Source organism: Hippoglossus stenolepis, chromosome 21 (assembly GCF_022539355.2).
Source record: "Hippoglossus stenolepis isolate QCI-W04-F060 chromosome 21, HSTE1.2, whole genome shotgun sequence".
Lineage (NCBI taxonomy): Eukaryota > Metazoa > Chordata > Actinopteri > Pleuronectiformes > Pleuronectidae > Hippoglossus > Hippoglossus stenolepis.
This window is the reverse complement of record NC_061503.1, coordinates 7945380-7970463: the sequence shown is the minus strand read 5'-3', so window position 1 is coordinate 7970463 and position 25084 is coordinate 7945380. Positions and strand designations below refer to the sequence as shown.

Sequence of the window (25084 nt, the reverse complement as noted above, 5' to 3'; positions counted from 1 at the left end):
ACACATCATGTTTGACAGCTTAGCCTGACTCGCGATTGCTTGAGTGTGTAAATCAGCAGGACCTTGCTACTGTGGCTCCATCAACCTATGGCCACTGTGCAGACTCTGGCACCAAATCCCCAATATGGCATTGTTTGTATCAGGTTTATTTTGGCTTCATTTCTGCATAGTGGTGACATGTGTCGTCCATCTCTACAGTCTATGGGCAAAACCTCCACAATCAAACCAAAGCATGAAGTTGTGTTGCATACATGTAATGCGATTATTTGGTCAATACGTGGCCCTGCGTGCAACACTGTGAGGCAGCTCGTGTGAGCCGACCGACGGTGGCACCGCTTCACCGATGTCGTCCGTTTGAAAGCTGAAGGAATTCTGCAGATTAAGCATCATCTTTTATGTTGTGTGGTAAAATTCATCATCTCCTCTTCCCACTCAGCGGGACGCACACGTGTGTAATCCACCTCTTCTTTAGAAATGGAGATTAGAAAACAGTTTGTCCTCTTATATGGAAATTCAACTACACATGTTTACGCTTCTGTTAGCCTTCGAGATTTAGGTTCAATCTTCGGCATGTTTTTATCGTGACTTCATGTTTTATTTCCTGGTGTGGTGCGTGGAAATTGGATTTCCCCTCCTCGTGGGAAAACTCGGAAATATTTGAATTGCTAAGCAGAGAGGTTTTCATCTATCCATCTATTTGCATGAATTGCATTTATGTATTTCTTTCATCCTCTCCTTAAACCTTTCTTCCATTGATTCTTGCCGCTTCACACTCGACTCTGTAGGCTCCATCCATCCGGCCATCTATCCTTGCCTCATTCTGTCCATCCTTTCCAGTCCAAGACGGAAGAAATGGCATTAGGCGTTTTGCAGTGCTTAATTGCATTCCCAAACTCAGCTTTTAATCAAAGGCAATTTAATTAACTTGGAGCCCTCCCTGAATTCTTGCTGGCTTTGATGCCTTTGGAACTAAACAAGAAATGATTGGATATTTCCAAGACATATTTCCCAGCACTGGAAGGATGACTCACTGCTTGTTTTCTGGTCTATTCAAATCACAAGAAACATATTGGGGGGGGGAAAAATGGAATTCAAGCCTTGAATGTCTTTTTTTGAGCGGGAGATCCAAATGGAGACAGAGATGAAGAGAGGGAGCGACAGACAGAGTTAGAAGGGCAGTTTTTTTTTCTAATAAAGAAAGACTTATTGGGACAGTGAGGAAGATAGAGGTGCTGAGATGTGGGGTGGTATCAGAACATGTACTGTTGGAAAGAGGCAGAGGCTGTTCTGAGATAAGGGGATCGAACTGGCTGTCAGAGGCGGCAGTATATCTGTCTCAGATTATGTTGAGATGATGGCTTCATCTTTATGGCCTGTTTATCTGCACAGGATATTTACAGGATGACATGACAACAGCTCAGGCAAGAGGAGAGGAAGAGGAGGCCGGATGGAGCATTGTAGCTGCTGGGATGTAACTGTGCACTCTGCCTCCACGCGTGTGTGTGTGTACTGTATTTACACACTCCTGCCTCTCCGGGATTAATACAAAGGAAATGACAATGCAAATCCTTGCTGACTTAAACTAATTGTCCACACATTTCACCTTTCGGTCCCTTGTCTCTTGCCATCATCTCAAACCCTCTCAGTGATAATCTAGAACGTCCCTCTTCCAGCGTCTCCCTCCTCCTTCTCCTGTAACAGCTAACACTCGTCATGGTGTCTTGCCACACGCTCTAATAGCCGTGTTTTGCTCAGTGATTTTCATTTAGGACTTTTCTTTGCTTAAGCACAGGCCTCTTTGAAGTGGCTCCAGATAGAGTAAATAAAATAGTCTGCTGTGTTCCGAAGGCATTGGCTATTTATTCAGGATGTTCTGCATTTACATGGTGCTGGCCCTGAGGAAACAGAGGCTGAACTTAAAACAGGATGAAGTAAAAAAAATGCATAATTCATTATATTGACATTGTTTTTATTCATACACATTGTGATGTATGTGAATCATGGTTGTGTTTATGAATTGGTCTTGGAGGGAAGCAGCGTTTAACATGAATGCACATGTAGTTTTTCATGTAGATTAGAATCAGGCTGTTAAATGGGTTTTGCAGTGTGTGTGTGTGTGTGTGTGTGTGTGTGTGTGTGTGTGTGTGTGTGTGTGTGTGTGTGTGTGTGTGTCCATGTGTGTGTGTGTGTGTGTGTGTGTGTGTGTGTGTGTGTGTGTGTGTGTGTGTCCATGTGTGTGCATGTGTTTTACTCTACTTTCCAGCTCATACTTTCACTTGCCATTGTGTATCTATGTCTCCTTGTGTGTTGACTATGTATGCAGCTTTGTGGCTTTCTCCTTTTTATTCTGTGTTCATCATGATGTCTCTCTCTCTGTGTGTGTGTGTGTGTGTGTGTGTGTGTGTGTGTGTGTGTGTGTGTGTGTGTGTGTGTGTGCATCAGTGTGTCAGAGAGAGAGAGAGAGAGAGAGAAAGAGAGAGAGAGGGAGCTTTGCTGGAAGGAAACAGCTGTCTCTCTGTATGTCAGGCCTGGGATCTGAAGAGGTAGGGGACTAAAAGGAGGAGGAGGACGAGCACTGCAGGGCCTGGGGAACAATGACAGCCATCACACTTAGAAACTGCAACTCACACAACCCAAGCCACATGCAGAGGGACGACACACACACACACACACACACACACACACACACACACACACACACCTGGATCGCAGTGTGAAGGTTACTTTGACAGCCCCTGGGTGTTTGTGGTGAGCTAGTTAAAAATCCTGAGTGAAATTTTTTACTACTTGACTCATTATGCCTGCACACACATACAGTTTGACCTGATGGGCTTTTGAAAGCCGATGCTGTTATTTTTTGATTTGGACTCTGTTTTATGTTTGTCTGTTTTTGTTTTAAAATCTTCAGGCTTTTCTTTGGTTTTCTAATTGTCGGTGCAGAAAGAACAAGCTCTTCAACTAACGCAGTCCAGAGACTGTTTATAAAGATGGACGACATGACAGCCCCCCTCAACTGAAGGCAAAGTGTCTCCCCCATGTTAGTGGATGGGTTATGGACCAAACCAAAAAGACAAAATACACGATGAATAAAAAGTTCTCAAAGATGGTTTCTGCCATTTTAGGTAGCCCGTATCACACTGATGCAGGATTTCTCATTAAATATGTAGCTATAGCGGCCCACCATATTCTAATTTAGTTTTTACTGTCCATGCAGACAGTTAGACCTCATGGTTGCAGTTTTGCTCGTACCCACAAGTGGCATTTCTCTCTCTTACACAAGATCTTGTCTTTCACTCTTTAGTCTTTGTACCTGTTACTCGGAATCCCGTTTACATGAGAGCAATTTTTGTGTATGTGCAGCCCTGGTACCACCATAGATTGAATTTAAACGATGCTGAAATATGTCCAAGTGCTCATTTTTTCCACCAAGTTTGTTTTAAATAGATATTTGATATAAAAATGGATTGAAATGATATGATTGGCAGCTGAGACTGACTCACGATTGGTCGAGTTCATGTATCGGCGGGACCTTGCTATGGCTCCATCCCTTGATCGCTACTACGCAGACTCTGGGTCTAAATATTTTGGCTTCATTTATGGATAGTGGGAGGAAGTGGGGACGCATCATCCATATTTATATACAGTCTATAACTGAGCCTTCGAATTGCTAAAGAAAACAATTTATATTTACATTTATATGACAGGTTTTCATGTTGTCTTTTAATTTGTTTGTGGTCGGGGAGAAACCTCCTTAATAGGCTAATTCTCCCCTGTAATAAAAAAAATATTCTCCTGTATATCCTTTCACACACAGACACACACACACACAAACACACACACACATTCAAAATGTCATCTCCGTGTACACCTGCTTATACAGTTACAAAATACCCTCTCACGCTTTGCCATTTGCGTGCCAGATCCTCATCGCGGGCATGAGATGACAGCGGAGCGTTACGGCAGCGAACGACCAGTAAACGCTAACACGCATTGTCAGATGCAAACGTGCAGGTACGCTCGCTCTCATATGCTTGTGAACGGCTTTTTTTCCCTCGATTTATTAAATGTCATTGCTCAAAAGGTCAACCTTCACACACGTTATGCTTGAGATAAAACAATGCGCCGCCTCCGCTCATCCCCAGTCTCCCTGTGGTGGTGATGGGGATGTTTTTCTTTCCTATTTGACCCCTAGGTGGGAATCGCTATCTTACGCTCTCATGCATTTAAGGCTCACCTGCTTCTCCGCAGCTCAGCAGCCCCCTCTTGAGGTTTGCGGTAAATGGTCAGTATTTATATAGCACTTTTCTAGTCTTGATGGCCACTCAAAGCGTTTTACAGTACAGTTGTTAGTTTTTTCATACACACACATTCATACCTGTATGAAGCACTTTTTTCTATGAGGGGCAATTTGCGGTTTAGTATCTTGCCCAAGGACACTTCAGCGTGCAGATGGGGAAGACCGGGATCAAACCGCCGACCTTCTAGTTGGAGGACGTTTAAAAATCTCTTTCAAGCTGTTCTCTGTGCGTGTGTGTACGCGTGCATGTACAGTACAATTTGATACTATGGGTTTGTGTATCTGTGTGTGTGTGTGTGTGAGCGTACACGCGCTTTGCCGTGCCCATGGGTTTGACAGATGATGTGTGACAAGTGTGTGGAGTCAGCCCTTTGGTGGGAACCCGCTGGGGCTGGAAGATGCCCTTGTCCTTTTATATTTTACAGCATATCTTTTTTACTCCTCCGCTCTGCTTCCCCCCCCCGCCCGCTCCGTGGCCTACGACCATAGTTATAGGCTCGCGGTGATCGATTGGCAGTTTGACTTTGAAACTACATAAAACATCCTCTCCCTCGCTACGCCCAGATGCTCCGTGGCACGGTGACACCCGGGTTATTAACTATCACGTCGGATAAGCTAGTCCCTCTTATTATAAAGTCAAAGGCAACAACATTTTGACGATGTTTCGTTTCCATAATTCAAAAGAAACAGAATTGTGGAGCGGGGTACAAGAGCCGCGAGCGGGCGCCATTCAAGCGTGAGCAGGTTGGACAGTGAAAAACATGCGAAGCGAGAGTAAATCAAACCCACACTGTACTCCGGATTCATTTGTGTGGAAGGAATTCACAGTTAAATGCTTTGTGCATAATGTGGTGCCGTCTTCATAATGAATGACTTGTAGTCACTGAGATGCAACATTGCTGTCTTACAAAAGGGAAACAAGGATTTGTGGTGTGAGCTCCCAGAAATGCTGGAAGGATTTTCTATATCTTAGGCAGGATGAGGCAGGAGGACAGATTTTAGATACGGAGATGCAAAGTGAAGAGACATCTTGCTCATGTTTACAATTTTGTTAAATATACATGTGCCACAGCTAACAAATTGACACTAAGCCATATACATTCTTTTGTTAGTAGCTGTAATTATGGAGAGAAGAGAGAGGTAAAGGTGTACATGCAGTTCACTCATTAATAGGAGTGCTTCTCATTCTGTTAATACAATATTCTTTTCTGTGACTTGGCAGAGAGCCTATTAAAATCTGTGAAAACAAAAGTTTGGGCTTGAAGACTAAATTATAAAAAATGAAGTCACAAAACTGGGGCAAGGAGTTTGCAGGCATTTACCAGGCAGTGGAACTCTAATAAAATATGCTAACAAACTGCATTATGGGGGAAGTAGGACCCAGCATGTTTGAAGGTTTAAAAGCAACTTAAAGTCGTAACATTTTGGTCTCTGCGGCTTCAATTTGGAGCTCTCTTCTTAAAATCTCACCCATGCATGTCTCTCAACTATGTGAAAAAAAAGCAGCTCTCCTTTCACTGTGAAATGTCAGAATTTACCCAGAAATCCCGCAAGTGTATCAGCAAACTGCACGCTGCAAACATTTACATGTTTCACTATCCTGGCCGGTCTGTGATGATTTTTATGCCGAAGGGACGAGAGATGTAACGCTGTTTAGCTTTCACTGTGCTGAACTCTTGCTGCTGCGTGGGAGTGTGCGTTTCCGTTGCAGCCGATCAATGAATGCAAGAAAGTGACCAGAATTTTTTTTGAACAAACATAAATCTGAAAAGTGTTTTTCTTATTTTTGCAGCTCGAGGCAAAAAAAAACGATTTTCCGATCTGATGTCAATACCAGGGCAAAAGGAAATGCCTCTTATATTATTTCCCCTCCTGTCTCCCTCCCTCTCTCCTGCTGCTGATGCAGAGGTCAGCTGTGTGCTGTTTGCTCAGGTAGATTTTCCAGATGCACCGCTCTAATTCACCTTTATATTCTCACACTGCTGTGTGTTTGCTGCTCTAGACCTCTGCTGCCCCGGTGGCTGCTGGGGCCCCTTTGGAGCAGGGAGCAGAGCCAAGAAACTGTCTGGCCACCCAGTGTAAACTATCTGTTTACAGCGGGGGCCAGGGTCACTGTGGGCGCGCTCGGCCCAGCACATCTCACCTGTAGCCGATGATAAAGGATCTGATGTCGGTGCAGACAGACGGACCGCGGTGGCGCCACCGAAGCTCCTTCAAAAATATACAGTTTCTCCCCGTGCTCACAGAACAACTTTTGTCAGTTCTACTGTGCCTCGCGGATGAGCGGAGGCAACGTGTGCTCCTCCTGGCAGCTCGCCAAGCGGGATCTCTATTCAGCATAAATCCGCTGTGGATTTGTAAATATTTTAAAAGTTAAGCTCGACCAGGCAGTCCAAAGCGAAAGGAGGGAGTTAGCTCTTGAGCAACCAACGTCTCTGCCCTCCTCTCTGTTTCCTCTGAGCTTAGTGCACGCTGTCTACTCAAACATTCAGAGGCCGCGTGGTTGTGCATTTATGTATGTTTCCTCTGCCTCTCGCCGATGGAGCAGCTTCCTCGCGAAACAACGGGCCTCCAATGGTTTCCTTCATCAGAACCTGCTCAGATTTGCCTGGACACAGGTGCTGCTGTTGGAGGCCTCGGACACACTGTTACGTAACGTCTGTGACAGCTGCATGTTTGTTAGTTCAAAGAACAGCTAATAGACATTGACCGTAGTTTGCCCCTGGTTATTCTCCCTGTTTAACAGCAGCACCTTTGTCACATTGATCTCCCTTCCTCTCCCCCCTCACTTCCCTTTCTTCTACTTGTCCTCCGTCCCGGACAGGACGTGGGAGGGGGGGCATCATGCCATGCTCTAAATAACTTTATTGACATTTCAATTGGATGTGGATCATTGTAATTATCCAGGCTTCCTGCTTCCTGGCTGGCATTCATTGAGAGGAGAGCATCGGTGCAGCCACGTCTCGAGCAGGCCCACACGCACAGGAACTTCTCTCTCAAACCACTAATATCATCATTGACTGTTCCTTAAAGACACAAAACATGAACACCGAACACATTTCACTGAGACGTGTTTTTGGGATCATATCGGAGCTTTGGGATCGAAACGCGGACAAAGCAGCGTATTGTGCTGTTTTCCCCATATGGCGACAGCAATGTAGCAGGACTATGTGAAGTATGCTTGTGGAGTTCTATAAGGCTGAATGACCGTGAATCACTGCACCAGTGTTTGGTCGTACTTATCCTTCAAGGAACCTCCATGACTACGCTCCTGTACGGTCAGTGTGGTCATGAAATACTGAAATACTGTTAGACTCCAATATCAGACAATTTGTCTCAGTTTTATCCTCCTGAGAAAAGCTTTTCTTTATTTTAATATAAAATATTATCTCAGAAAGTGCTGGAATCCAGATGTCAAAGGATGGGTTTCATAAGAACATCCTAAATCTTGATGTAATAATAGAACTTACAGTTTTTGCTTGATGGCGTTTATCTTTTACATCATCCAGCAGGTTTTAACACAATTATTTATAGATTTATGCATATAGTGAAGCACTATAATCTTAAGGTATAATTTGACATTTTGTGAAACACACTTATTCACTATCTTGCTGGGAGTTAAATTAGAAGATTAATACCACTCTCAGTCTTAGTCTCAGTCTAAACATGAAGCTATAGCTGGCAGGCAACTAGCGTAGCTTAGCATAAAGACTGGAGACAGAGGGAAACTGTTAGCATTGCTCTGCCCGAAGGTAACAAGATCTGAAATCTGTAACAAGCACGCTCAGTGATTAAGACACCATCACTTAACATGACTTCTCCATTGGTGATCTGAATTTTCCGTGAACTTCACTTAAATCCTTTCACCTCACACTCACCTTACTTCTAAAAGTTGAACCCAAACTTTTACGGCTTTACTGATACATCAGTGATTCATCCATCCAAGACTAATTCTTCCGACATTTGGCGGGAAATAAATTCAGGCCCTGACTTTGCGCAAATGTCCCCATCAATAAAACAGTTGTAGTCACTTCATATTCCGCACTCAATGATATTGTCCCGTTGGTGTAAATAGACACCGCTCTCCGCTTTCAAAGTCAGCGTCATTTTTCCTTGAAGTGGAGCGAGACCTGCGTCCCTGAAGCAAGGCTACATCCAGGAGAGGAGACGCGATACAATCAACAGACAGCGCTCGGCCTTTACTGGCAGAGAGCCCGTCACGGCCGCTCAGGAGTGAGGGATGAGCCGGGGCCAGGGGGAGAGAGCGGGGAAAAGGGAAACATAAAAGGAGGACTAGGTTACCCTCACGTACAGTTTGTGTTAAATTTTGATGTTGATCATAGTTGTCGGCAGAGAAAATTGGAGCTAAGAACCTTTCTAATGAGCTGATGGCGTATCTAGGATTTTTCTAAATCAGGGTCCCCAATTTACACAGTGGGTCCAATTACATGTCCAACGTCCATGCACACTCCCCTGATTCATTAAGGGGAACATTTAAGTCATTCCTTGTTTACTGTGAGCTCTATAGATTTGAGGAAAGCAACATATATTTTAATTCAGTTTTCAAGCACATTCTGTATTTCATACATTAGAATTGTTAGTAAGTGACTATTTTATACAAAAAACACACTACTGACAGGACAGGGGCACTTCAGGGGCCAATCAGACTTCAGCATGGGCCCAGTGCCCCCCTGGCCCCGCCCCTGGGCCCACCCCTGTTATTCAAAACTATTTGAATCCAACATTTATCACCCTTATCATACTTTTCTGCTTACTTTAGTCCAACGGGTCTCCCCATTTGTACAGTAAGCGGCTGTCTGTCACGCAGCGAGATTCAGCGAAAGACACAATGCGAGTGATAAAGAGAGGAGGAAATTGAGGAGTTTTCAGCGGATGAGTGTGTTTCTGGGCTCCGTGTTGGGTTAGTTAATGACTGGTGCAAATGTCAGCCACACAGCTGTGGAGGCGCAATCAGCCAGCCAGCTGAGGAAGGGATCGGAGGATGGAAAGGAGCGAGAGAGAGAGAGAGAAAGAGAAAAGGAGTGAGGCAGACAGATATAAAGTATTAAGGCCGTGGATGCACAGAAGAAAAGCAGAGAAAACAGTTCTGCATGAGGGAAGAGGGAGAAGCAGAGGAGGTGAGATAGAGGACTTTGAGTGAAATAAACAGCGAGAGGCATCCGGAGGGAATAGAGAGAGAGAGAGAGGAGGAGAGACGGAGAAGTTGCCAAGATAGTTTCCATTCTTCTCATCCTCCCTCGCTGTAACAGAAATGGCAGAGGCTGCGGTCCAAATCATTACACACTGCCTTCCTGGAAAGTATTTACTGTTGTCAATAAAAAAAAAAAGCAAAGAAGCCAGTGTGGATAAAAGGAAGAATGACTACAAATATGCAGCTCCTCTGTAGAAAGATTGCGAGCTGATGATGGACCGCGCTGCTCCCCTTGTCCCCCTTCAAAGACATTTACATATTTGAAATACCCAGCACCTATTCAGGGAGTCTTTTCACCTCCACTTCTTTTGACTTCGCCTTTCTCTTTTTTTTTTTTACCCCAGCCGCCCTGTCTGCACTGCACCGTCCTGGCCCGTGTTCCACCAGCTCTGGAATTTAAGCCTTTAAGAGCCTCTTTTCCCTCCAGTAAGAGCTTTAAGGCAGAATGTGTGAGAAAAGCAGTTTTTTGGGGGGGGGTGGGATCAGAGCCGGACAGAAATAGGTACAGATCGAGAACAGGAGTGGACGCTTCAGGAGGAAGTCTTTGACCTTGACTCGTCCCCTCTCTGTCTTTGTTGTCCCACAAAACAACTCAGTCGAGGGCTTTTTTCCCTGCGAGGCAAGGACACTTCACTTTATCGTGCCTTGGTTATTGCTCACAAATGCTGTTGGCAGTATCAGGTTCACAGGTGTAGAGCCGGGCTGCTGTTTGAGTGACACTCAAAATGTGAAGATGTCACATTGTGCCAATGTCAATGTGTATTTTGTGAGCTGTTTATATTCTAGTTTACTACTTCGGGCTTGTTTTATTGTGTTTATTGTATTTTTTACACTCGTAGGAGTTTGAACTGTCTCTGTCATGTGCCTTGTCTGCTCTGTTATCTGTTTCTAATTTCTACATAAGTGGACAATACAGATTTTCTATTCTATATACAGGAATAATTAGAATTCCTTCACCAAGGACCAACAGTCCCTTAAATTTAATCAAATGTCATCAAATGGATGATTTGTTTTCGTCAAGATCAACAATGTAATCCCTGGGAAACTGGAAACGGTTGAAAAACACTGTATCTCGCAACATTTCTTACATCGGCTCTCTTATCCTGACGTGCACCAAAATGTAATGGCTTCTGTACTGACACATGCCGCAATCGTTCTGTCAAGTTTGGTGGTAATCCGTCCAGTGGTTTCAGTGTAATCCTGCTTACAAACAAACAAACATACAGACGGACAGGGGGTGAGAACATAACCTCTTTGGCGGAGGTAATGAATTCTTGTTAGTGTGGGATCTGCTGCTCTATGCGTTGCTGGAAATTAAGACCCACATACCTCAAATTAAATCAGTTTTATTATAAAATTATTGGTCAATTAATGGTTGATTCAAAGAAAATAAAGCCACCATTGATATTGATGTCATATTTAAAGCAAAACTGACAAAAACATCTCTTAAACTGTGATTTATTCCCTCTGGTTTTACTTTATTTCTTGAATATATTTGGCTTTTGGACTGCTAGTCTGAAAACTACATGTAAATTGAAGACATCACCTCGGGGTTTCTGCTGTTTTCTGATGTTCTAAAGCTTTATCAATCAATTGAGGATATAATTGGAACATCAATCTATAAGGAGGATAAAGGGTGGTAGCTGCTCTATGTTCGCATGTCGCGCTGTGAGGTTAACACTGTTCCTTTAGCATATTGCTGACTGTCGGCTTTGCGCTGCAGTTATATCAAACCTCTAAGCCTTTTTTTCCTTTTGTTGCTCACGCAGGCAGACCCGGGAGCAGGAGACGCCGCCAGACTTCTTCTACTTCTCTGACTTTGAGAGGCACAACGCTGAGGTCGCTGCCTTCCATCTGGACAAGTAGGTGAAAATAAGCCTGTTCAGTGTGTGTGAGTGTGAGTGTGTGTGTGTGTGTGTAGTATAATTTTAAGGAACTAATGATGATAGTTTGGCACACGAAGCTAAATTAAGGTTAACTAAACGAAAACAGCAATTTCAGTTAAATAGTTAAATAAAGTAGAATAATTTTACATTATTGAACTAATCATTAATGTAATAAATTAAATAATCAAATTACAAATAATAAATAATGAGATGTAATAATCAAATAATTCTTCTTCCCTCCGTCCTGGAGGGCCGGCATCCTGCAGGTTTCTGTTCCTCCCTGATTGCAAACGTGCTTCTTTCTGTGTCAGCTCATTAACCTCCCAGGAGGAGCACAGGCCCTGGAGAGCTCAGCAGAGCTGCAGGGCCAGAGCTCGGTACCTGTGTGCGACAGTAAAGCTTTATGATATGTGTCCCCTCCTGTGTAGTAACACTGATACAGTATGTGTGTGCACGCCCAACTGAGAGCAGACCCATTTCTCCTCTTTGCCGTCAGAGCGCTTGAGATTTTCCGCGCCCTTACTTGTAGATGCTCGTCTCCTCTCCGCCGCGGCCATCCCTCAGAAGCTCGTCTCTCTTTCAAACGCAGCGAGCGCTGTGAGCCGGGCCCGTACAGTAGAGGCTGCGAGCTCCGAGAGACCATGAGTCATAGAGAATAAATGCCTCCCTCCCGCAGCTAGCATCTGACTGAACAATGACTGCAGCCTCCTTGCTTTGCTAACCGCCACACTCTCTGACTTCACTGCCTTTGCAAGGCTAACCCTTTATGGCCGGGCCTGCCCGCCTGCCGGAGAGACTTTAATGGAAAGAGAAAAAGCTCATGAGGCTCCCTGATCGACGACAGAAAGCAATGAGTCTCAGCAGCGGCGTCGCTGTTAAAGTCAAGGTGACGCCACCGTGGCTCCGTGTAATTGTGAGCAGAGGGATTGTGTTGTAGTGAATGCTGGTGACACAAGATGATACTGAGGTCACACACGCACACGCACACGCGCACACGCACACACACACACACACACACACACACAAAGGGCCAACAGAGGATAGGGATGTTGAATCTGCTTTCGCTTCAGGCAAAATGACACAGTTCACCAGCAATTGCATTAGCAGCAGCTTTCTATACACCAGTCTGCTACACATCTGGTCCTCCTCTGTACACACACACACACATGCAAACGCGCTCACACACTCCAGGCATATGTGTGGGTTAAGGCGAAGAGGAGGAAACCAAAGGCATGAAAGGCCCTGTGCCCATTCTAAATATAAGCCAGGCAGGGTTTGCCAAAAGCAGCGCTTTATTTTTTTTCCCCTTATTTTGTCTGTTCTAAATTAGAGCCTGGCTACAGAGCTGCTGGTGCAGAGGCTGAGGCTACACTGCCTCCCAGGGGGCCCACAGACACACACAGGCTCTTTTAAAAGCAGCACCACTCGCACAGACGTGTGCACAAATACCCACAGACACACACTGTCTTTTATTGTATAGGCTGCACAGCTTTAGGCTTCATTAATTAAATGATTAGATTGAAATGGGAAGTGCACTTGGCTGCATTAGGTAGCCAGCAAATGTGCAGACAATACAAGGCACAATATCACCTTAAAATAGTAAATCATATCGCTCCAAATCCATGACACCCACTGGGGTCTTATACACTTTTCAGCAGGGTTGGATGCTCAGTCTTAGCCGGCCTCTCTGTCCCACTCTGAATGTAACACAAGTTTCTAACGGCCAGTGTGGGAATAAGGTTTATGAAAGAATCTGAGGGGAGCCGTCTTCCTTTTTACAGCAGCAGGCCCAGCAGGCCCGACGCTGCTCTACAGCGCTCCATCCTGCGTCCTTCTATCTGTTTGACAGCGAGGAAGAAAGACACATGACTCTGTGCGTCTGTCTCACTTCACCCGTCGCCACCATACTCGATGGCATCATTTGTACCACGGGCTCTCGATTAATGGCCGACCCCTTTTTCGCCATTTCTCCCTTTCTCCACCTTGTTTTCCCCACGTCTTGCTCGCTCAGTTCTCACTCCCCTGCCTCCATCTTTAATCTCAGCCTCTCCTCCTGTGTCTCTCTGCCCTCGGGCCGTGGCCATTAGGTGTTGTCAGGGGCATCAATTTTTAAAGAGGCCGAGCTGAAGTTGTAGCTGCATGGGATTGACGACAGGGGGCTACACATGCATAAAATAGGCATGTGGCACGCACACGGGATGACAGCCACGCTATCTTTCATTAAACAAGCCGACTTTTCTTCACCTCTTTTCCCTCCCTCCATCTCCATGCCCATAAATATTCAAATAATGCAAACACAATATCACAATATGCTCCAGAAGTAGAACATAGATGTAAATTCCCAACATGGGCAAACTTTATACCATGAAGGACCATAAAGCAGGAACCTATGTGTGGAAGTTAAAATATGTGTCTGGTGTAAAATCACAGCCGAATACAAACCACCGGGAGCTTATACCACCATGTCATGGAGTTGACATTACTTGTGTCACAGTGCCCCCTGTTGTCAGTGACAGGGACTTTCCATCTCTGGGGAAATTTTGTTTTTTCCCACATTAACAAATGGATTGTCCTTGTAGTTGTTGTTCAGTACTTTAAAAAACTATTTTTAATTTAAAGAAAATACATCAAGCAAAGCAAGTTTCATGGTTAGAGCCGATAATTAAAAAACACAGATGCATCATTATCCTGATATTTTGACATCTACTGTGATTATGTTACTAATGTGTAGATGTGTCATTTTGAGGCAAACCTCACTGTCTTCTGGAAATGTTGGCAACATTTCATCATTAAAAGAATGTCTAGTCAGCTATTGGAAAAATCCTGTTTGATTTGTACTCATGGGAGTTACTTTGATACTGATCAAAAATTTAAAACAAAAGGTTTTTACTGCAAATTCTGGAAGTTTAAGCTCTTTTTTTTTATTTATATACATGAATTCCATTTTGTTTGGTGTAGTTTTATTTATTTAGCTCCAAATCACAGCATACATCATCTCAAAGCACCTTACAATATTACAAAGAGAAACCCAGCGCCCACAATGATATAAACTCCTTTTAAACCGCAGACAGATCCAGACTGAGAGTAGGAGGCAGTCTGCCCTGTTAGACAGAGGAGAGACCAGAGTGTCAGCACAGGTTGTTATAGTGGTGTGATATACTGTATATATGGATGAGGAGAACAGAGAAGTTCTCTGTGTGTCGTGGGAGTTCCTCGAGCCGCCGCGGTCTATATTTGTTTGTGATAACAGAGATATTGATCGCCTGTGAAGGTGTAGGTCACACTGAACAAAAAGATGTGTTAATCATTTCTGATTGGTTCATATTTAGCTGAGACTCCACAGAGGGGGTTAGTGCTTCTCCTGCACTCCCCTGGAAGTTTGAAAAAACCTCTGCTCTGCACCGAAGGCAGAAGGTAACCCCTCAGTGTTTGTCTCCGTCCTGCAGGATCCTGGACTTCCGCCGCGTGCCCCCTGTGGCCGGCAGGCTGGTGAACATGACGAAGGAGATCAGAGACGTCACGCGAGACAAGAAACTCTGGAGGACCTTCTTCATCTCACCAGGTAATGATGGCTTTCAGAGACAAACCCAGAAGAAAATAAACTTGAACCCGATTTTTCGTACACCCACCAATTCAAATCAGTTCTACACCTTTTAATTTTGTGCAACACAAACAGTGGGGAACACTCAGTGCTAGGGGCATTTGCAAAACAGTATAAATATAACAAATATATGTTTAATTTGCTTTCATAGTTAAATTACAGCTCAATATTTATTTTATTTGCAGTCAGCGCTGGTTTTCCAATTGGTTAAATACTATAATATGCTGCCTGTGCTTGTTAGATAGTTAGAGAGCACAATAGTCTTTGACTGTGTTTATATTCTTACTTATGGTTATGCCTGTGTAGTATGTTTGAAGTACCTTTTCAAAGTTTTTCATTTTGTATTTGAGGAGGAAAACATTTTGAAACCAAGCACCTGGACGACAGAGTTTTGTTGAAGCACGCATCAGCTCTATGTTCCTGTACTCTATAGGCATTTTCAAGAAACAGATGGAGCCACACTCCACACTATGATGATCTTAAGCAATAATAAAATGATCTCAGCTCAGTCCCCCGTTTCTTGCAGACACTACAGTCCAGCAAGAATAATGGTTTCCTGCTCATTATGTCGAGCAGAGCTTCTTCAGTTCCCGGGATATCCATTTGCATGGGATTAGTATTATCAGGGGTCTTTAGCCTGCACCAGAGTGCTACAGTTAATTAGGGATGCAACTTTTTACCTTGCATATCATACAGAGGGGGAATTCTCAGAGGATTCAAATTACAGACAATTTCAGCAATTAATACAAGTCCCTGAATGTCCCCAGGTGGTTTGAATCGTGTTCAAAGAGGGTGTTCGGTATAAATTCCTTCGAGGACAGAAAGAGAGTAGTCCCATTTTGATTGTTTAACTCTCAGTAGAATAATAGATTTGATTCAAAGGATGTCACTCTGTAGTGGGTCAACAAAGCAGCGACAAACAACGTGTGTTTCCTCTTCGATTCTCAGCCAACAACGTGTGTTTCTACGGAGAGTGTTCGTACTACTGCTCCACCGAGCACGCTCTGTGCGGGAAACCGGACCAGATCGAGGGATCCCTGGCGGCCTTCCTCCCGGACCTGGCCCTCGCCAAACGCAAGACCTGGAGGAACCCGTGGAGACGCTCCTACCACAAACGCAAGAAGGCAGAGTAAGAGATCCGTCCTGCGCTTTTAGACAGAGCTGCGTTTACTGACACTCAATAGAAGCAGGCGCAGTGGAGGCCTGTGGCACCGGAGGGTATTTATTACACTCACTGACGATTACCGGCGGCAATAACTCAAGATTGATTGATTGAAGAGAGCAGAGCAAGAGATCTGTGTGTCAATATCCAGGGGCTGAAAGGGCTAAAAAATAAAAAAGAACAAATAAAGAGATAAAGGAATTAATAATAAATAAAGAAAATAAATACATAAGTAAATAATTGTATAAATACCTAAATAAATAAAAACACGTAGAAATATATAGATTTATCATCACAGAGCTGTATTTATTTTGTGTGTATTCAATTATTTATTTCAGCCTTTATTTATTTAAGTATTTATTATTTATTTGGTTATTTATATTTTATTGAGTCGTTTATTCGTTTTTTTATTTATTTAAATTTTGGCAATTTTTTTCCCTGCATATTAAAAAGCTGACTGACATCAAAATACAGTAACACAGACTGTGCACATCTGTTCATGCAAGAAAGCACTTGGAATTCTAGTAAATGTAAAATGTTGACACTCAGTGTTTGTTTGTTTGTTTCTTCAGGTGGGAGGTGGACCCAGATTACTGCGAGGAGGTCAAACAGACGCCACCGTACGACAGCGGGACGAGGCTGCTGGACATCATGGACATGACCATCTTTGACTTCCTCATGGGTGAGTCAGCACGTCTCATGTGGTTTAACTACAGATCCAAACTGTGAATTTCCTCTAGTGCTGAATAATTTATATATATGCAGTATATGTATATACAGTATATGCAGTATGTAACATATAAGTAGCCACATTACACACACATTAACACACTTTGTTGTTTTACCTATATTCTAATACAGGAAACATGGACCGCCACCATTATGAGACATTTGAAAAGTTTGGAAATGAGACTTTCATCATCCATCTGGACAACGGCCGAGGGTACGTCCCCCAAACTGTCATGTGATTTGTCTTTAAGAGCTCTGCAGCTTTCCTGCTTCTACTTCTACGTTTAGCTTTAGTGTATTTTCACATCCATATTAATAACAGAAAAGAAGAGAATTACAAACACGTGCACGACACGAAGATGATGTCCAATATCTAATCGAGCAAAGGATTTCCTGAATAAATGCATGTGATCTCTGTGTGCACTGATGCTAACTTTATAACAGAAGAAACTCACTAACCTTAATGTGTTGGGTGAGTTATGGATGCATCACTTTAATCGATTAAATATCTAACTGATATTGTACTTCATATGCATATACAGTACATATATCTACAATATGTCAGGGGGTAATACTGAGCATTTTGAAATGAAGGTTCTATTATTCCTTTGCATAGACAGAAAAAAATCATTAGTGTGATTTTATACGTTACATAAAATTAATCTGTTTGTCATTCCAGCTTTGGGAAGCACTCCCACGATGAGATTTCCATCCTGGTGCCGTTGACCCAGTGCTGCAGGTGAGGCCCTCTGAGGGAGTGTGGCAGCGTACAGGAGACATAAAGAAAGCTCCATGTGAAGCTTTTACCCCCAGAGTAAAATAAAAGCAGGATTCGCATTTGTGATATGTTGTATGCACATGATCAGTTTTGCAGAGCCTATAAAGCCGCTCTCTTTCTGCAGGGTCAGGAAGTCGACCCACTTGCGTCTGCAGCTACTGGCTAAGGAAGAATACAAGCTGTCCACGCTCATGGCAGAATCCCTGGTGAGGGACCGGCTCAGTCCCATCCTCATCCTGCCGCATCTGGAGGCCATGGACCGACGAATACGCCAGGTCAGTGCGTCATACTCATTCTGTAATGTGCCTGTATAATGTTTTTTTTATTTTTATTTTGATCAATAAATTAGAGCTGAAATAACGAGTCTACTGATTAATTGATTTACTTTTTTTTTTAAGAACTACAAAAAAAAGAGTCTCTAAAGAAGACCTCTGGGAAATTGTTTTGACATGTTTCACATATTTCTTATATTTTAAGACCAAACAATCAATCAGTTAATCAGGAAATCAAGAAAAGGGTTGGCAGACGAACTAGATTGGCGCTCAGAAGAGCTCATACCTCCACCAAGGCCCAACAGTTCATGAATCATCCCCTGGGAAATCAGGGAAAATGTCAAAAAAAGTTAAAGAAAGTGATTAAAAATCTAGATCTGCACCAAAATGTTATGACTTCTTCCTTTAACAATACCGTATCATTCCCCCAAGTTTTGTGGAAATCCCTCCTTTCCTTTTTCTGTAATCTTGCTGACAAACAACAGACGGGTGAAAATTCCAGACGTAATGATTGTTAGTTGAACTTTAAAGGAATTGTTCAACATACTAGGGAATATGCTTAGCCTTTTTTTAACTTAGCTTAGCACAAACACTGCAAACAGGGGGAAACAGCTAGCCAGAAGTGACAGAATTCACCCACCCAAACCCTCGAAAAAACAACAAACTGACTCTTTTACAACAAACTTAACAAACATGACATAATGTGTTAATTAATGAGGTTTAAAGGTGCCGGTATGTGACTCTTTTCCCACTGTGGCTGTCCACAGCGGAAAAAGAGTGCAGCCTGATGTTAAAGGGAAGCTGTTCTGCTAAGACCGAATGTAAAAAAAGAAAATGGAAATCTCGTCCAGTGAAGGCAATATTGCAAAAATGTTTTTTTTTGTTGTTTGCACCTTGTTTATACGTTATTTATTTCTTTGTATTGATGTATCATGATTATCCTTTGGGTGTTCATAGACTATTTAAATAGACTCATAGACTATTCCGCTGTGGCTGTCCACAGCAGAAAAAGAGTCACATACCGGCACCTTTAAACCTCATTAATAGAGCTAGTTCAGCTATGTAGCTGAACTAGCTCTATGCACTCTGAACTTAACGGCTGCTTACTGTGCAGGCAAGAGCGTGGCATAAATCGTCTCATTGAATTTCGCCACTCAGTGTGTCTTTTAAAGAGGCCGTTAAGTGCCAGGAGCCTGTTTGACCTCTGATGGGGACAAAACAATAAAAAAAAGACTTGTCTCGTGTCACCAGGTGCTGAATGTGCTGTCAGAGTGCATCGAGAAGGAGGGCTACAGCTACGTGATGGAGGACGACCTCCAGGGGGACAGGGGGAAAGACCACGTTCACGCCGGCCCGCGGCGGAGGTAGCTGTCCGGGGGGTGGGGGGCCCTGGATGGAACTGAACACTTGGAGATAGGAGGCTGGACGGAGCAGATCCAGCCTTTGTTTTTAAACTGAACTGGCTTCCTGTTACACAGATGAGCTCCATCTGTGCTGAATTCCTCAGAGGGCTCGGTTTGTGCTGAACTGACAGAGGAAGCCCACCTGCCTGAGATTTTTAAAAAAAACACGCTGCGTGGAAGTAGAGGCCTGCTGGAAAGGACTGGACTTTGACGAACCAAGCTCGAGACGCAGGCGAGGAACGCAGCGGAGAATCTGGGCTCCGCGCGGAACAGAAACCATTCCACATCACCCAGACTCCTTAAAGTGTCCAACCCTGACTGTAGTGTAGGAGAGCATCACCGCACCACGGCAGACCCCAGCACCCACTGGCCCACCGCAGCATTACCAAACCAGTCTCGCAAGAGACGCCTTCTCTCTGTCTTGTCCGGGACCCTTTGTTTGAATTCAGTGAATTCTGAGGGACTTGTGGAGAACCTCCTGACCCTCCCCCTCAACACAAGCTGAGTCACGTGTTTCTAAGTATCGTTGGTATTTCGAGTGTTTCAGTTCACAGAGGAGGAGGAGGAGGTCAACTTCCTGTTGTCTTAATTATCGAAATGACGTTTTGATTTTTCGCTGCAGAATGTTTTATTGCGTTGCGTTGCTTTTTTTTTTTATATATTCTATTTCTGCTGAGCTGTTTCAGCTCCTACCATTGGTATTGGAGAAGGAAATATTTGATTGGAGTGCAGGTTTACTCCTGGATTTGATTAATTTTGCCCATAAATGTCCTTGAGAGAGTATTTATTAAAATCCATATTTATTGTTTGAGGTTTTCTGTCAATAAGAGCTGTTGAATTGACATCAGAGAGGTGTACTTCTTCATTTGTCCAATAGAGGGCAAACTGAGCATGTGCAAAAGTAGCGACCAGGTCTGTGCCTGTCAGTAAAATGACCCCTCTCCATATTTCAACCCGTTTCCAAATATCAAACCTGATTTCAAATTGTTGTCTAGTCACCATGAGAAAGATTCAGAAGAGCGAGTCTGTGCCTCTGTTTACAACATTTAATCCAAACTACTGTTCTTTTCTGTTTCTATTTCTTTCCACTCAACTGACAGGAGGTGACGTTTCTGGTACCACGAGCCAAATGTGACCCTAAAAGTTTTTATATTTTTGTTTTCTTTGTAATATATTTGATGTCCAGATGTTGCTGTTGTGGAGAGATTATTTTTCAGGATGTAAATTTCATTCATCGCCAACAGCAGACGGGCGAACTGTTGGCGTCAGTGATTCAGTCGCCGGCTGAAAGTTAATATATACAGTAGGAAAAATCTAGTGCCTGTGCAATGATAGAAATACTTGAATGTCTGGTTTCACAGTGGAAAGGTTTGAGCTTCTCCCAGGTACGAGATAAGACCCTGAGGTCTACATGTGTGTGTGTGTGTGTGTGTGTGTGTGTGTGTGTGTGTGTGTGTGTGTGTGTGTGTGTGTGTGTGTGTGTGTGTGTGTGTGTGTGTGTGTGTGCTGACTTCATCTGTCTCCATGAGGGTTTTATTCTACAGTCTAAGTTTCCATCGTCCTGTGTCAGGTGAGCGTAGATGGACGTGTGTGTGGGGGGTCCATGGAGAACCTTTAGATGATCTGCTTTTTCTTTTCATCACACTCATCGTTTCTGTGGATTTTATTGTTCATTTCTTTGCATCATGGTTAAAAGTGCAATAAAACAAAAATGAGCAGAATAACATAGTGTCTCATGTTTTCTTCAGCAGGAGAATTACATGAGTGTGTGTAGGTGTGTTTTAAGGTTATTTAAGAGATGATAACGGCCATTGATTTCAACATCTTACAACCTGCAGCCAATGTGATATTTGAGATTTATTTCAATCTGTAATTGTCTGTAAACTTATCCAGTTAAGTTCTTATTTGACCCTGTTTGACCTCGTCTGGTGACCTGAGCCTCCTCCTTCATTCAACTGTTCAACTGCTCCTCCAGTCTCATGGAATCCAGTCTGATACAAGCTCCCAGTGATCACAGCTCACACACTTTCAGGGATTTACATGAATATATAGAAAATAATAATAGCTTGAATTTATAAAGCCCCTCTCAAGAGACCCAAGGACGCTCTACATATGTCCACGAGGAAAAAAAAGAAGAAAAAAGAAAAAGGTAATTGGCACAAAACAGGATAGAGATAAACAGCACTAATGGCAAAATGGTCAAAAAGTATATCTGACATTGAAATTCGAGGATCTGGCCCTGATCCAGATCCACACCAGAATTTCCTTCACTGACTCACATCCTTCCACCAAGTTTTATCCTAATCTTTCCAGCAGTTATTGTGTAACTAACAAAGAAAAAAGGTAATAATATCTAAGTTTAAATTAATCATAACAAGAATATTCATCATAATTATTTCCTTCATGGCACCTTTCTGAACACCCGAGGAAACCTATTAATACACCGAATGTAAACAGGAATTATTTAGGTTGAACCACAGGATCAAATTGCAGAGGGTTGACAGAACAGGACGAGGTTCTATTTGGTAAACTGGTGTTTTGATCAATGTTCTCATTTCAAAATGTTGCATATTTCCTTTAACAGTCTTTGTTTTACCAGTCTTATGTTTATGTATCTTTTTTGAGGAGTCATTAGATGTAAAGCATCAGGTCATATTGTTAATTAAAGATTTTATATATTTTTTTATACTTGTGTGAAAAAATGTAAAGATATGTTATATAAACATTTTTAAATTATATTAAAAAATAACTTAGCCTAGAATAATAATGTGCTGTCTGATTTACATGTTATGAATATGCAAATATTTGACTTAAAAACTTTAAACAGCCGAGCACAAGATTTCTCTTTATCAATTTCAGTCTCAGTGTGAGTTCACTGGACACTCACACAAGTTCCCTCATCAGACTTCTGAACCTCGACTCATCCCCGAAACCCCAAAATCATTGACACAGGTTTAAAACAGACACAGAAAAATGTTCCACGCTCAAAAGGTAAATGTGAAAAACTCTTTATAGTGTCAGAAATTAAACATTAAACACAGAATTTAAGTGAAGCAACAATGAGCAAAACACATTTTTTTGAGCGGAGGTGGACTTTAATCTGACCCACGATCAAATATCTAATGACTGGATTCCGGAAACAAAAGTTTTAGCTTTTCCAAAGAAAAACGGACGAGAACTAATGTCACCCAACCATCTGAGGGAAATTATTCAAATTCAAACAGGATTTATTTAGCCAGCTTGGAATAGATACACAACCAACTACAACGTGCTATCAGCTCTGACCAAGATAAACACAACAGACCCATTAAGGCAGAATTGTTGGTATATACTCAGGTGATCCGAGGCCTGTTCAGGACGTCTGGTCTGTGGCGCTCCGGTGTAATCTGACAGTGAACGGTGGCCCACAGTGAGGATGGCTGCACAGTGCAGTGCAAACGGCCCTCAGCCCCTGCAGCTCTGTGCACGAGCATATTTACAGCTCCCAACGCACTGTTGTGTTTTGATAACCTTTCCTCGCAGAACAGCCCCCAGAAAAGCTACTTGGTTGGTTTACGTAAACACACGTACACACACACGGCAGGCTATGAATGGAGGAAGCAATGTGTGAGACAACCATCAGAGGGACAGAGAGTGACCAGAGGAGAACCGAGGGCTGTAATCAGTGAGGCCGGCCGCAGACAGGACGCCAGAGGAAGCCTCGTCATGGGAGCGAGACAAGAGGCTCTTATCAGATCTGAGTTCAAACCAGCCTGATACTGTGACCTCCTCCTCTCCTCCTCTCCTCCTCTCCTCCTCTCCTCCTCTCCTCTGCACTACTGCTCTGTGTTGATCCCTCTCACTCTTTCATATAAGAATATGTCCTTCTTGGAACGGGACAGGACAGAGAACTTGTTTAAGTCTGTCCTCTTGATCTGTGGCTAGGTGTTTCAGTGATGTTGAACTCAGAGGTGGAATTATTCAGGTCCTTTAATTCTAATAAAAGTAGGAATTCCATGTTGGAAAAATGCTTCATTACAAGTAAATATCTTGTATTGGAAACACGTATTATCAGCAAGATATAGAACATAGAACATGTTATCAAATGTAATGAAATTTAAAGCGAAATTTCTGTATAGCAGAGAACAAACTTCGTACAATTCAGTATCACACACATTATTAATTTCAGAAAACAGTTGAATAACAGGCTGCTGTAAAGCAAAGGAACATGTTACAAACAGGAAAAAGAGAGTAGAAACTACATATCCTCCCTTTTTTCACAAGTCATAAAACATTTTTTTATTTTTTTATTTAATTGAATTGAATTTATTTGTGTAACACCAAAACACAACATACATAACCTCAAGGCCTTCTAAATAGTGAGGCTGAGACCTTATAAAATGTGGGGTTTAAAAAAAGTATTTTATATATAAAAAAGAAAAGGTTGACACTGGTGTTTGACATTGCAGTTATAGAGCTTTGACCCATTAGGCCTCCAGGACGTCTCCAATTGGTAAAAATACTGGATCCTACACTTCCCATAATGCAACATGATATCATCATTCCCTAGATCCTTCCTGTTTTCAAAATGCACTTGTCTTACAAACTTTAAAGGTTGAAAAATGTGACATATATATATAAATATATATATATATAATGATGAAAGAAGGACACAGAGAGCAGTGATGCCAGACAAGTTCTTGTACTTCATGATGTGGTGCAGTTTTAATGAAGCCACTTAAACTCTGAGCCTGCACCTAAAATTGAGCACAGCATTGACCTTTTAGCTGCTTCATTACCCCATCAGAAACAAACAGAGCGCCGCTTTAATGTCTCCATGTCGCACCAGTGTTCAGCCTCTGTTCACGTCTCCCCTTCTGCACCGGCGGGGCCACACACAGAGGCCCGGCAGACCCCGGGCTGTTTCCCCGGCCTCCGTCGCCCCACAGGAGGCCTCCGATTGCCCTGTTAAGAGCCCTTCAAAATACACATCCCCCTGTTTTATAGACACGGAAACAATTTATGGCTATTATAGAGCATTATAGATAGCATCTCCAAAACTTCCCGTTGTTGACTAAACGTCTGCCAGAGTGGATACACACACACCCCAAAGAGTTAACAGGGAGAAAAAGACAACAAAGATGCAAAGGATCTTGTTTGTTGGTTTGGGCTGAGCTGTTTTAAGTACAGTTGGAGAGATTAGGCTATAAAAAGAAGCAGAATAACACATGAAGGCGGCCTGCGGGCACGGCGAGACCACCCAGAATCCCGCTGGAGGAGGAGGAGGAGGAGGAGGAGGAGCTACTGTGAAAGCAGACTAGTTGAGTCCAGGTCGCTCTGCTAAATGTATCATTGAATACATCACTGAGGCTATAGATTGAAATATTTAGTTATTTTTCAGGGAAATTGTGTCCATGCTGTTGAACTGTATTCTGGGAAATGTAGTTTTTGGTATAAGAGCTAGATTACATAGATTACACAGACACAGGAAGAGCATGCTAACTCCACACAGAAAGACCCCAGCAGGGATTTGAACCAACAGTGCAAACCACCTTACCACTGCGCCGCCCAACTATTCTTTTATTTATTTATTTATTTTGCATACACTACTTAACATGAATGCTACCATTTGATGCATTTTACCACACAAGGCTAATTATCACATTATCACCTGCAGTCCACTGGCAAGTCACAATTAACACACACAGTGACATAATAGCAAACAAAACAAAACCTCACACGCACACACCCACACACTTCCATCA

The 25084-nt window shown here is 43.0% G+C and overlaps 1 protein-coding gene across 1 annotated transcript in view; it reads left to right on the top strand.

Moving 5' to 3' along the window:
• fam20cb (FAM20C golgi associated secretory pathway kinase b) overlaps positions 1-19495 on the top strand; it is a 50305-nt gene extending 30810 nt beyond the window's left edge. Inside the window, exons 4-11 of the mRNA XM_035146409.2 lie at positions 11279-11371; positions 14842-14957; positions 15945-16125; positions 16731-16840; positions 17020-17101; positions 17567-17626; positions 17790-17940; positions 19189-19495. Of these exons, the coding sequence (XP_035002300.1) occupies positions 11279-11371; positions 14842-14957; positions 15945-16125; positions 16731-16840; positions 17020-17101; positions 17567-17626; positions 17790-17940; positions 19189-19305 (910 nt within the window). The 3' untranslated portion in view covers positions 19306-19495. The remainder of the gene's footprint in view (positions 1-11278; positions 11372-14841; positions 14958-15944; positions 16126-16730; positions 16841-17019; positions 17102-17566; positions 17627-17789; positions 17941-19188) is intronic.
• The last annotated feature ends 5589 nt before the right edge of the window (positions 19496-25084 follow it).